General features: G+C 36.8%; 1 protein-coding gene across 1 annotated transcript in view; it reads left to right on the top strand.

Annotated features, from left to right (window-relative positions):
* CCDC39 (coiled-coil domain containing 39) overlaps positions 1 to 13,223 on the top strand; it is a 45,923-nt gene that overhangs the window by 26,904 nt on the left and 5,796 nt on the right. Inside the window, exon 14 of the mRNA XM_060099180.1 lies at positions 11,060 to 11,183. Coding sequence (XP_059955163.1) covers positions 11,060 to 11,183 — 124 coding nt within the window. The remainder of the gene's footprint in view (positions 1 to 11,059; positions 11,184 to 13,223) is intronic.

Here is a 13,223-nt window from a genome sequence, read left to right as displayed (position 1 = left end):
TTTTGATGTTCTTTTCCTAACTTCTTGAGATAAGATGCTTAGCTAATTAGTTTTCAACTTTGAAGGCTAAAGCAATTCCCTGAAGTATTACCTAGCTGTATCCCACACAATTCTCTGTAACGGCCAGATAGTAAATATTATAGGTTTTGCTGGCCATACAGTCTCTGTTGCAACAACTTGACTCTGCCACTGTGGAGTGTAAGCAGCCCTAGACAATATGCAAATAAATGAGTGTGGCTGTGTTCCACTTTATGGACACTGAAATTTGAATTTCATAGAATTTTCATATTTCATGAAATAGAAACTTTCTCTTGATTTTTCAACCACTTTACATTAGAAAATGTAAAAGCCATTCTTTTCTCATGGGCTGTACAGAAACAAGTAGCAGGTATAGGATGGTTTGCTGACCTTGGCTTTTTATCTCTAAGTGGTACTATTCCATTGTCTGTGTCTACCCCAATTTATATATATGTTTACCTGTTGATGAATATTTCAGTTGTTTCCGGTTTGGGGCTATTACAGATAAAGCTGCTATGAACATATGTGTTCTTGGTATGGACATATGCTTTCTTTTCTCTAGAGTAGATACCTAGAAGTGGAATAGCTGGATCATATGGTAGGTATTCTATTTGTCTTTCTGTTCTTTCATTGGTTTTACTGAATTTTTTCCCTTTTTTCCTCTTTGTTTGTAGTATGTATATTCTAATTTAAATTATTGTTTATTTTTAAATTCAAAAGAAATTCTAATCTTCCTATCTCTCTGAATACTGAAGATTAGTTACTATTATTTTTTCCTTCCTAAAATAGTTATGACTTTTAGCATGTTTTACTGCTGTATTTCCTTTCTCCATCTTTCATTTATTATTGAAATCACAGATTATAGTTTCGGGTTGTTATTTGTTTTTAATATTATGTCTCTACTTTGAAAAGAACTCCTTTCTTATAACTTGCATTAAACTGTACAGCCAATTGCCAGCAATAATTTCAACCTAGTTACGTGTTTTACTTGTTTCTTGGTTTAATATTCTTTCATGTATCTTTTGTTATTCTATTTCCTTGGATTCTTATTTCATTTCTCTGGAATATGTTTTGAAACTTTTTCTCAAGAACTGATGTTTTCTGAAATTTTCGAGTCCTTGTATGCTTAAAACATATTTATTCTTCCCCATATTTGAATTACAGTCGAAGTTTGAAAGCGTTGTTTCATATTCTTCCAGATTAAAGTGTTGTTTATGAGAGGTCTGGTTCCAGATAGGGAACCTGGTTTTTGCTTTCTTTCTGGAAGCTTTGGGACAATGTTTTTATTTGGGGGCTTTCAGAACTTTCATGTGTGCGTCTGGGTGTTTTATCCTTTTTCATTTTTCTTGTTTGACCCTTGGTGAGCTCCTTCAATTATTTCATTCAAGTCTTTCTTCATATCAGGAAAATATTTTTCTGTTAGTTTTTCAATTTTTTTTCTCACACCACTCTCCCCATCTGTTGCTCATTTTTAGTGGATGCTTAGTCTTCCAGATTTCTTAACTTTTCTCTCATTTTAATTTTTTATTCTTTTTATTCCACTTTTTAAGATATTCTCTCTCTCCCCATTACCATCCTTTCTGTCTTCTCCCCATCCCCTGCCCCTGTCTTTCTCCTCTCTCTATATCATTGATTCAGTCTTCCGACCTGCTTCGTTTCCAACCTGGGCCGGTTCACCCTTCCTTAGGCAATCTGGTGGTCCCCCTCTCCTGGGAGGTCACCACATTGAGGCCCAACTTAGTGCGGACACCTGATTGGCATAGCGCACTACAGTACAGAGCTCGTGGGCTCAAGAGATCCTCCTGCCTTAGCCTCCTGAGTGGCTGTCACTACAGGCGTGTGCCCACCATGCCCAGTATTCTTTACTACTTTTAAATTAAAAAGTGGAGATTATTTGAGAGAACTCTTATTCTTTCATTGTTTCTTCCTTTTCATAGCAGTCCATTCTTTTTTTTTTTTTTTTTTTTTTTTTTTTTTTTTTGTGGTACTCAGGCCTCTCACTGTTGTGGCCTCTCCCGTTGTGGAGCACAGGCTCCGGATGCGCAGGCTCAGCGGCCATGGCTCACGGGCCCAGCCGCTCTACGGCATGTGGGAGCTTCCCGGACCGGGGCACGGACCCGTGTCCCCTGCATTGGCAGGCGGACTCTCAACCACTGCGCCACCAGGGAAGCCCCATTCTTGTTTTATGCGCATTTTTGGATGTAATATCCTTTCATGTTTTAGAAGATACTAATTAGAATACTTTGAAGGTTTTTTTCTATCCCATACATTATCTTTGTTTCTCCTAGGGTCTATTCTGTCTTTGCTCATTTTGTTCTTTTCATTCATACCATTAGCTTTTCATAAATGCCGATAATCTTTGGCTCTCTGTTATATTTATTAACAAATGCTTAATAATCATGGTGATTGGTATAGCTGGCTGGTATGGGTTTCTTCTGCAATTAGGTAGATTGCTTTTTCTAACAGGTCTCTCCCCTAACTGGGAGGGCTGACTGTAAGCTCTGGGCTAGTCTGTTGTGTAAGGAGCATAAGGGGCTTATTTTGGGCAACGAAAGGATTCATTTCTGGCTGGCACTGCCTTTCTTTTTTATTAACCTCCACTGTTGTGGAGGCCTGGAATTACTTCATTCCTGGAAGCTTTTCTCTCCAGTTTCAAGAAAAACCTGGAAGCTTTTCTCTCCAGCTTCAACATACAATGTTGGTAATTTTGAGGGTTATCACTGGAACATAAATAATTCCTGCCAACATTTCTATGTACTTTGAGGGGTTGAGGAGAGTGGCCCAGAAGTTCTATAGGAAATGCTTTTATTAATTACCTTGACAGTAGCCTCAGAGATCACTCTTGCTCTTTTTATTTCTTATTACTGAGTTTGGATTTTCTCCAGACTTCTTTGGTGAAAAATGGCTCTTATTTCTATATAATCTTCTGAATCTCCATTTTTTTTCATCCTGTCAATCATATCCCATTTGTTTTCCATTTTTCATGAATTCATGAAAAAAATTATCATTCTTTTCCCAGAGTTGTGGTGGTTTTTTTTTTTATTTTAATATTTTCCATTTTAGGAAGGAGGAGAGAGATGCTTGTGCTCAGTCTACCATCTTAAGCTAGAAGGCCAACAAGACTTGTCTTTTAAAATCCCATAAAGGATGAGTAAATATTTTCTGATGAAACAATAATACTTAAAAATAAGCAAAGCTGTAACTTCTGATACTTAATATATTTTACCATCAACTTTCTTTAGGAGTAGGAACCTGGTATGTTGAAGATTTCTTTTCACCATGATTGGAAAGCTTATTTTCATGAAGTTGTAGGAGGCAAACAAGTCACTGTCCATGTTGCTTTGCCTATATTAACATTCTTAGTATTATTATTAAATAAGTTAAAAATAGTTTAAAAATATAAATTTACTGGAATAGAAGGAAAAAAGTAACCAGCAGATTTAAAAATCAAAATCTTAGGAAACAATTCTCCAAAGGTTTCTCATATTTCTGCATGCCTTGCAAGGAGAGGCACTGGCTTTCCTGTTCTGGAAAGACAAAGGAGCAAGGTAAAAACTTACAAGACCAAATAAATGAAGATGAAATAGGCAACCTACCTGAAAAAGAATTCAAAATAATGATAGTAAAGATTATCCAAAATCTCGGAAACAGAATGGAGAAAATACAAGAAACATTTAACAAGGATCTAGAAGAACTAAAGAGCAAACAAACAGTGGCAAACAACACAACTACTGAAATTAAAAATACTTTAGAAGGAAACAATAGCAGAATAACTGAGGCAGAAGAATGGATAAGTGACCTGGAAGATAAAATGGTGGAAATAACTGCCAGGGAGCAGAATAAAGAAAAAAGAATGAAAAGAATTGGGGACAGTCTCAGAGACCTCTGGGACACCATTAAATGCACCAACATTTGAATTATAGGGGTCCCACAAGAAAAAGAGGAAAAGAAAGTGTCTGAGAAAATATTTGAAGAGATTATAGTTGAAAACTCCCCTAACATGGGAAAGAAAATAGTCAATCAAGTCCAGGAGGCACAGAGAGTACCATACAGGAAAAACCCAAAGAGAAACATGCCAAGATACATGTTAATCAAACTATCAAAAATTAAATACAAAGAAAAACTATTAAAAGCAGCAAGGGAAAAGCAACAAATAACATACAAGGGAGTCCCCATAAGGTTAACAGCTGATCTTTCAGCAGAAAATCCACAAGCCAGAAGGAGTGGGAGGATATATTTAAAGTGATGAAAGGGAAAAACCTACAACCAAGATTACCCAGCAAGGATCTCATTCAGATTCAATGGAGAAATTAAAATCTTTACAGATAAGCAAAGTTTAACAGAATTAAGCACCACCAAACCAGCTTTACAACAAATGTTACAGGAACTTCTCTAGGCAGGAAACACAAGAGAAGGAAAAGATATACAAAAACAAATCCCAAACAATTAAGAAAATGGTAATAGGAACATACATATCAATAATTACCTTAAAGGTAAATGGATTAAATGCTCCAACCAAAAGATACAGAATGACTGAAAGGATACAGAAACAAGACTCATACATATGCTGTCTACAAGAGAACCACTTCAGATGTAGGGACACATACAGACTAAAAGTGAGGGGATGGAAAAAGTTATTCCATGCAAATGGAAATCAAAAGAAAGCTGGAGTAGCAATTCTCATATCAGACAAAATAGACTTTAAAATAAAGAGTATTACAAGAGACAAAGAAGGACACTACATAATGATTAAGGGATCAATCCAAGAAGAAGATATAAGAATTGTAAATATTTATGCACCCAACATAGGAGTAACTAATACATAAGGCAAATGCTAACAGCCATAAAAGGGGAAATCGACAGTAACATAAAAACAGTAGGGGATTTTAACATCTCACTTTCACCAATGGACAGATCATCCAAAAGAAAATAAATAAGGAAACACAAGCTTTAAAGGACACATTAAACAAGATGGACTTAATTGATATTTACCGGACATTCCATCCAAAAACAACAGAATACACTCTCTTCTCAAGTGCTCATGGAACATTCTCCAGGATAGACCATATCTTGGGTCACAAATCAAGAGTTGATAAATTTAAGAAAACTGAAATTGAATCAAGTATCTTTTCTGACCACAATGCTATGAGTCTAGATATCAATTACAGGAAAAAATCTGTAAAAAATACAAACACATGGAGGCTAAACAATACACTACTAAATAACCAAGAAATCACTGAGGAAATCAAACAGGAAATCAAAAAATACCTAGAAACAAATGACAATGAAAACACAATGACCTACAACCTATAGGATGCAGCAAAAGCAGTTCTAAGAGGGAACTTTATAGCAACACAATCCTACCTCAAGAAACAAGAAACATCTTGGATAAACAATCTAACCTTACACCTAAAGCAATTAGAGCAAGAAGAACAAAAAAACCCAAAGTTAGCAGAAGGAAAGAAATCTTAAAGATCAGATCAGAAATAAATGAAAAAGAAATAAAGGAAACGATAGCAAAGATCAATAAAACTAAAAGCTAGTTCTTTGAGAAGATAAACTAAATTGATAAACCATTAGGCAGACTCATCAAGAAAAAAAGGGAGAAGACTGAAATCAATAGAATTAGATATGAAAAAGGGGAAGTAACAACTGACACTGCAGAAATACAAGGGATCATGAGAGATTACTACAAGCAACTATATGCCAATAAAATGAACAATCTGGAAGAAATAGACAAATTCTTAGAAAACCACAACCTTATGAGACTGAACCAGGAAGAACTAGAAAATATAAACAGACCAATCACAAGCACTGAAATTGAAACTGTGATTAAAACTCTTCCAACAAACAAAAGCGCAGGACCAGATGGCTTCACAGGCGAATTCTATGAAACATTAAAAGAAGAGCTAACACCTGTCCTTCTCAAACTCTTCCAAAATATAGCAGAGGGAGGAACACTCCCAAACTCATTCTACGAGGCCGCCATCACCTTGATACCAAAACCAGGCAAGGATGTCACAAAGAAAGAAAACTACAGGCCAATATCACTGATGAACATAGATGCAAAAATCCTCAACAAAATACTAGCAAACAGAATCCAACAGCACATTAAAAGGATCATACAGCATGATCAAGTGGGGTTTATTCCAGGAATGCAAGGATTCTTCAGTATACGCAAATCAATCAATGTGATACACCATATTAACAAGTTGAAGGAGAAAAACCATATGATCATCTCAATAGATGCAAAGAAAGCTTTTGACAAAATTCAACACCCATTTATGATAAAAACCCTGCAGAAAGTAGGCAGAGAGAGAACTTTCCTCAACATAATAAAGGCCATATATGACAAAGCCACAGCCAACATCATCCTCAATGGTGAACAACTGAAACCATTTCCACTAAGATCAGGAACAAGACAAGGCTGCCCACTCTCACCACTCTTTTTCAACATAGTTTTGTAAGTTTTAGCCACAGCAATCAGAGAAGAAAAGTAAATGAAAGGAATCCAAATTGGAAAAGAAGAAGTAAAGCTGTCACTGTTTGCAGATGACATGATACTATACATAGAGAAATCCTAAAGATGCTACCAGAAAACTACTAGAGCTAATCAATTAATTCGGTAAAGTATCAGGATACAAAATTAATGCACAGAAATCTTTGGCATTCCTGTACACTAATGATGAAAAATCTGAAAGTGAAATCAAGAAAACACTCCCATTTACCATTGCAACAAAAAGAATAAAATATCTAGGAATAAACCTACCTAAGGAGACAAAAGACCTGTATGCAGAAAATTATAAGACAGTGATGAAAGAAATTACAGATGATACAAATAGATGGAGAGATATACCACGCTCCTGGATTGGAAGAATCAATATTGTGAAAATGACTCTACTACCCAAAGCAATCTACAGATTCAATGCAATCCCTGTCAATCTACCACTGGCATTTTTCACAGAACTAGAACAAAAAATTTCAAAATTTGTTTGGAAAAACAAAAGACCCCGAATAGCCAAAGCAATCTTGATAACAAAAAACGGAGCTGGAGGAATCAGGCTCCCTGTCTTCAGACTATACTACAAAGCTACAGTAATCAAGACAGCGTGGTACTGGCACAAAAACAGAAAGATAGATCAATGGAATAGGATAGAAAGCCCAGAGATAAACCCACGCAAATATGGTCACCTTATCTTTGATAAAGGAGGCAGGAATGTACAGTGGAGAAAGGACAGCCTCTTCAATAAGTGGTGCTGGGAAAACTGGACAGGGACATGTAAAAGTATGAGGTGAGATCACTGCCTAACACCATACACAAAAATAAGCTCAAAATGGATTAAAGACCTAAATGTAAGGCCAGAAACTATCAAACTCTTAGAGGAAAACATAGGCAGAACACTCTATCACATAAATCACAGCAAGATCCTTTTGGACCCACCTCCTAGAGAAATGGAAATGAAAACAAAGATAAACAAATGGGACCTAATGAAACTTCAAAGCTTTTGCACAGCAAAGGAAACCATAAACAAGACGAAAAGACAACCCTCAGAATGGGAGAAAATATTTGCAAATGAAGCAACTGACAGAGGATTAATCTCCAAAATGTATAAGCAGCTCATGCAGCTCAATAGCAAAAAAATAAACAACCCAATCCAAAAATGGGCAGAAGACTGAAATAGGCATTTCTCCAAAGAAGATATACAGACTGCCAACAAACACATGAAAGAATGCTCAACATCATTAATCATTAGAGAAATGCAAATAAAAACTACAATGAGATATCATCTCACACAAGTCAGAATGGCCATCATCAAAAAATCTAGAAACAATAAATGCTGGAGAGGGTGTGGAGAAAAGGGAACACTCTTGCACTGCTGGTGGGAATGTGAATTGGTACAGCCACTATGGAGAACAGTATGGAGGTTCCTTAAAAAACTACAAATAGAACTACCATATGACCCAGCAATCCCACTTCTATGCATATACCCTGAGCAAACCATAATTCAAAAAGAGACATGTACCAAAATGTTCATTGCGGCTCTATTCACAATAGCCCGGAGATGGAAACAACCTAAGTGTCCATCATCAGATGAATGGATAAAGAAGATGTGGCACATATATACAATGGAATATTACTCAGCCATAAAAAGAAACGAAACTGAGCTATATGTAATGAGGTGGATAGACCTAGAGTCTGTCATACAGAGTGAAGTAAGTCAGAAAGAGAAAGACAAATACCGTATGCTAACACATATATATGGAATTTAAGAAAAAAAATGTCATGAAGAACCTATGGGTAAAACAGGAATAAAGACACAGACCTACTTGAGAACGGACTTGAGGATATGGGGAGGGGGAAGGGTAAGCTGTGACAAAGCGAGAGAGAGGCATGGACATATATACAGTACCAAACGTAAGGTAGATAGCTAGTGGGAAGCAGCCGCATAGCACAGGGAGATCAGCTCGGTGCTTTGTGACCGCCTGGAGGGGTGCGATAGGGAGGGTGGGTGGGAGGGAGATGCAAGAGGGAAGGGATGTGGGAACAGATGTATATGTATGACTGATGCACTTTGTTTTAAAGCACAAACTAATAATAATAAAAAAAATAAAAAATTAAAATTAAAATTCTATTTTTCCCCACATAAAAAAACAAAAACAAAAACAAAAATCGGCAGGAGACCTAAATAGATATTTCTCCAAAGAAGATATACAGATTGCCAACAAACACAGGAAATGATTCTCAACATTACTTATCATTAGGGAAATGATGAGTGATGTTGAGCAGATCAAACAAATCAAAATTATAATGAGGTATCACCTCACACCAGTCAGAATGGCCATCATCAAAAATTTACAAACAATAAATGCTGAAGAGGGTGTGGAGAAAAGGGAACCCTCTTGCACTGTTGGTGGGAATGTAAATTGTATAGCCACTATGGAGAATAGTATGCAGATTGCCTAAAAAACTAAAAATAGAACTACCGTATGATCCAGCAATCCCAATACTGGGCATATACCCTGAGCAAACAATAATTCAAAAAGAGTCAGGTACCACAATGTTCTTTGCAGCACTATTTACAATAGCCAGGACATGGAAGCAACTTAAGTGTCCATCGACAGGTGAATGGATATAGAAGATGTGGCACGTATATACAATGGAATATTACTCAGCCATAAAGAGAAATGAAATTGATTTATTTTTAGTGAGGTGGATGGACCTGGAGTGTCATACAGTGAAGTAAGTCAGAAAGAGAAGAACAAATACCATGTGCTAACACATATATATGGAATCTAAAAAAAAAAAAAAAAGGTTCTCATGAACCTAGGGGCAGGACAGGAATAAAGACACAGACGTAGAGAATGGACTTGAGGACACGGGCTGGTGAAGGGTAAGCTGGGATAAAGTGAGAGAGTAGCGTTGAGATATATACACTAGCAAATGTAAAATAGCTAGTGGGAGGCAGCTGCATAGCACCGGGAGATCAGCTCGGTGCTTTGCAACCACCTAGAGGGGTGGGATAAGGAGGGTGAGAGGGAGACGCAAGAGGGAGGGGAGATGGGGATATATGCATGCATATAGCTGATTCACTGTTATACAGCAGAAACTAACACAACACTGTAAAGCAATTATACTCCAATAAAGACGTTAAAAAACTTTTTTTTGGTAAAAAAGAAAATTTTATCATCTTAACCATTTTAAAATATACAGTTAGTAGTGTTAGTATTTTCACATTTTTGAGGAATAGATCTCCAGAACTTTTTCATCTTATAAAACTGAATCTTTTAAAACTTTTTGGTAAAAAACACATAAAATTTACCATCTTAACAGTTTTACAATGTACAGTTAGTAGTGTTATATATTTTCAAATTGTTGAGCAACGGATGTCCAGAACTTTTTCATCTTGTAAAACTGAAACTCTATACCCATTAAATATTAACTTCCCATTTCCCCCTTCCCCCAGCCCTTAGTAGCCACTATTCTTTCTGTATGAATTTGACTACTTTAGATACCTCACATAAGTGGAATCATGTAGTATTTGTCTTTTTGTGACTAGTTTATTTCACTTAGCATAATGTCCTCAAGTTTCACCATGTAGAATGTGACAGAATTTCTTCTTTAAGGCTGAATAATATTCCATTTTATGTATCTTATTCATTCGTCTGTCCATGGGCATTTGGCTTGCTTCCGCATCTTGGCTTTTGTGAAAAACATATGAACATTGGTGTGCAGATATCTCTTTGAGAACCTGCTTTAAATTCTTTAGGATATATACCCAGAAGTGGGATTGCTGGATCATATGGCTCTTCTATTTTTAATTTTTTGAGGAACTGCCATGCTTTCCATAGCATTTGCACCATTTTGCTGTCCCACTAATAGTGCTTAAAGGTTCCGTTTCTCCACTTCCTCACCAATACTATGTTGGTTTTTTTTTTGTGTGTGTGTGTCTTTTTGATAGCCATTCTCATGGGTGTGTGGTGACATCTCATTGTGGTTTTGATTTGCACTGGACCATCTTTTAAAAGATGTTTGGATAGTGAGCAGCCTTGGGAGCTAGAGATAGTATCTCCCTCTGCAGCAAAGGTTAGGTATGTTTGCTTATTTTCCATTATAAAATATTTGGATTAACTAAGCTTGAGGTTCTTCAGTTGTGTCATAAACCTGCTGTATGTGCTGCATCCATTTGAGCTCCTCCTCACCTGCGGGACACTTTGGGAGCGAGGGGAACTAATGCAAATAGGAGGCTCATGCTACTTGGTATGCCATGAGTGATAAAGGCCTTTTCCTCTGACCCAGAAATCTCGTGTTTTTTGCCAGCATCCATGAAACTGTGGCAGGCTAACTTGTTAGCTTTCAAATTGGGTGAAATCTGAGACCCTTCACACTGAATTATAAAATTGTAATGTGAGAATATATTTAAACTGTTTGAGTTCAGTAGTAACACAGTTCAGTAGTAACACAAGACTTCTGTAAGAACAGTAGTCCTTTAAAAGTATATTGTTTTTAAGTGTTTAATTTTTCTTTTCCTTTTCATACTAGTGCTGAGTTTCTTGAGCGGCTAAGTAAAATTGATAAGCTGAAGAATAGATATGAAATTCTTACTGTTGTTATGCTGCCTCCTGAGGGAGAAGAGGAGAAAACGCAGGCCTATTATGTAATAAAGGTAATCTTAATGGATTTACAGTTGTGATAGAATGAAGTATTCATTCTTTCTTAGCTCTTTGTTAAAAACCAAAATGGCAATTTTTTTTTTTGCCATGAAATTTCAAATTTCATAGCACTCCAGTAGCTATTACACTTAATTAGGTCATAAAACATGAGTTGCTAGATGGAGGTACTGAAGCATTATTAGTTTTATACACGAGGTCAAAGAGAGGTCTGGACCACTCTGACACTGTTTGTTTGTTTGTTTGTTTGTTTGTTTTGCTATCATTTGTGTCATGTCTTTTTCCCTCATTTATTCAAGGTTCATAATCTCTTTTACTCTAAGACCCACTATCACTCTGGGTGTCCTTAACATGTTGTAACAACCTGTTCAAAACCTCAGGCTCAAAGCTTTACTTCACTGTAGTCATGCACTCATATGACCACAGCCTAGACTTTATTGTCACCTAGAGCTACACCATCTCTGAATCTTACACTCCAGTTTATTATTGCTGTCCTGGTATGGCAGATAGCCAGAGAGGAAGAGGGCTGTTCCTTTGCTTTCGTTTTAGGTGGGAGACAAACAGATCAGGTGAATCTACTCTGTTTTTTCTGATGTTTTGAGAGTTGTCTGCCATCTCGTGATTATCTGTACCTTGTAACCCTAAAGGGAAATTTAGAAGTGATCAGGAGTTGGATGCAATTTCCTTCCTGACTACTGCTATATTCATCTTTCCCTTGTAGAAAATACCGTGAACAGGTGTGATTTCCTTTGCAGAGACGTCTGGGAAGTTACTCAAAACAGTTCAAAGAAGGAATGGAGATTGTAACTTTAGGTCATTTTTCCTGTATCATACATGGATAGGAGTGGGAAAGAGATCTCCAATTCACACCTTTAGAGGATGGCCCTTGTGGATGCACCCCCCATTTGAACTTCTACTTAATCTTCTAAGTTTCCTTCTGTAGCCCTTCTTTAAGGCTGCCCCTAACATACTACACTGTGTGATATGTCTGCCACTTTGCCTCAGGAAATTCCACCAAACCTATATGAGAAATGAGTCCCAGCTCTCAAACCCTTCTTATAACTCATCAGTATTTAGTACGCGAGGCTTCTGCCCACTATTAACAGGACTTTCCTCCTCTCAGGTTTTGAAGGTTCCCAAGGGGTGAATTGTAGGCTCTAGTCTGTTAAATGATGGGAAGTAGATAGATGTTGCAATTCCAGCTAAGTTTCTCTACCAACAAGGGCTCTGATGAGTTACATAAAAGCACGGGTGTTACAGTGCTTTTGTCCATGCATGCCTTGGTTCTATCACTGATTAGGTAGGTGACCTTGAATAAGTTATTTAACCATTTGGGGTCTTAGTTTACTCACTTGCAAAATTAGGGTAATATTGTTACTTTTGTTTTAAGAAGTAAATGAGAAAATATATGTAAAGCCCTTAAAACAGTGCCTGGAACAAAATGAGCTCTCAATGAATATTAGCTATCATTACCGTTATTGGTGTTATGATGATGTTGATGAAGTAACTACTTCTCAGGAAAACAGGCAAATTTTATGAGGAAGAGTATTCCTTCTATGCCACTATAGTGAATATGTGAAATTAATCATGGCTATCAGTTGCCTTTCTTAATTTCCTGATGTCATACTTCACTTTCCTCCAGGGTCCATAGCTTGCCACACAGTTATTCCCATTTTTTGTTGTCAGCATATTTAAATGTTTTACTCATAACACTTCACATGTGCCAGATGTGTAAAATTGAAACATTTCTTTATAACTAAAGTCAATCTGGCTTATGTTGAGAAAAATTATCCATGGTCTGAAAATGGGCAAAAGCAATCAGTGGGTGTACAGTGATGCTACTGCATGGTGACACCAAAGACTTGGCATTTTCTAGTGGGCCCTCCAGGGATTATCTGATTCTACAGGAGTGCACACCTCTGACTGATTTTCTGTTTACCACTGTTTAGAAGTCTAAGGTTTTTACGGAATTAGATCAGGATTTTGTATAACTGAACAAATTCAACCCATTTATTTGACAAACAAACTGACCTTGG

This window comes from Mesoplodon densirostris, chromosome 5 (assembly GCF_025265405.1).
Source record: "Mesoplodon densirostris isolate mMesDen1 chromosome 5, mMesDen1 primary haplotype, whole genome shotgun sequence".
Taxonomy (NCBI): Eukaryota; Metazoa; Chordata; class Mammalia; order Artiodactyla; family Ziphiidae; genus Mesoplodon; species Mesoplodon densirostris.
This window is presented reverse-complemented; position numbering and strand designations above follow the sequence as displayed.